This window comes from Penaeus monodon, chromosome 19, assembly GCF_015228065.2.
Source record: "Penaeus monodon isolate SGIC_2016 chromosome 19, NSTDA_Pmon_1, whole genome shotgun sequence".
Taxonomy (NCBI): Eukaryota; Metazoa; Arthropoda; class Malacostraca; order Decapoda; family Penaeidae; genus Penaeus; species Penaeus monodon.
This window is the reverse complement of record NC_051404.1, coordinates 15,676,032-15,677,320: the sequence shown is the minus strand read 5'-3', so window position 1 is coordinate 15,677,320 and position 1,289 is coordinate 15,676,032. Positions and strand designations below refer to the sequence as shown.

The 1,289-nt window shown below is 40.1% G+C and overlaps 1 protein-coding gene across 1 annotated transcript in view; it reads right to left on the bottom strand.

Moving 5' to 3' along the window:
- The window catches only part of LOC119585086 (tyrosine-protein phosphatase non-receptor type 2-like), a gene marked incomplete in the record, with an annotated part of 74,581 nt that extends 74,373 nt beyond the window's left edge, over positions 1-208 (bottom strand). Inside the window, 1 exon segment of the mRNA XM_037933706.1 lies at positions 33-208. Within this exon segment, the coding sequence (XP_037789634.1) occupies positions 33-116 (84 nt within the window).
- Between the last annotated feature and the right edge of the window lie 1,081 nt (positions 209-1,289).

Here is a 1,289-nt window from a genome sequence, read left to right as displayed (position 1 = left end):
GAAACAAGCCATCTACGCGTCTTATACCACACCTGATACACTTGACTCCATGCCTCATTGTCTTCTATCTGTTTGTATTCTCTTTCTATCGCCTCTATGTGTGAAGGATCCATCATTTCGAAGAAGAAGAAGAGGGACTCCTGCTCCTCCTCCACATATCGCCACAACCATTCCACCCGAGACTGCCGAGCCAAGACGGGAAAGCGAGGGTTTAACACCTGCCGGGAAGGGGTGATGGGTGCTGGGTCCCCTCGGCGCCATCTGTTGGCTGTAAGGGGAGACTCGGAGATATGCATCCGCGTGGATTTTATGATTTTAAAAAAATATATATGTATTTCTTGTTTGTATGGGTGGGTTTGGATTTTTTTTTGTATCTTGAGGTTTGTTTATTTTGATGAGTTTTAAGTTATTTGGCGGTGACCAAATAGATTAAGATAGAATCTAAATGATACAAAATGAAGACAAATGGTGAATTAAAGCCCAATATAAAGTAATGCAGTAAAGAAAACTTATTGAAATGCACATGTAAAAAGGTCATACAGAAGTATGCGTTATTTCAAGTTCTACAGGCTACAATGTACAAAGGAGCACTGAATTTAAGTGAGGGAATTATTGCGTCACTGAAAAAATGCCTTGATAGCAAACATGCAACATTCAAAATTACACCCATACATGCAAACGAAATGTATATACCAATAAAAGTAACAAAACAATAAAACAGATATTCAAATATACAGGAAAAAAAAATAAGATAGAGTAAATCAAACCAACAACAAAGCCATACAACGAGAACAACGACGGATCTTGAAAGAAAGAACAATAAAAACATTTTTTTCTAGGACTCTAAAAAGCCGCGCCATCTATAGAGCGGCCGCGATACTAAATCCGCCAGAGGTCACGCGCGTCGCATCTCGCTCTCCTCTCTTTCCCAGCCTCTTCTGCGGCCCAACCAACGCTCGCCATACGCCGACCACGCAGGCTTCTGAAAACTCGCTTCCGTCCCATTTTTTAACGCTTATTTCGGTCATTCATTCTCTCCTATTTCACTTTCTCTCACGACTTGAAACCGATCACCAATGATTTTTTTTTTTACATGACTCATATCATTGGAATGCACTTCATCGGAGTTTGTATGTGGCTCTATTGCATTCTTTTCGCTCTTTTGGCATTTAGGCATTCGGGTGTCACTTGTAATAGTTTCTCGTATTTAAAAGGTTTCATTGAGAGATAAAGATTCTAAAAAGCGGAAAATGATCAATGATTTGCATGCGTTGGCGAAATCACAGGTA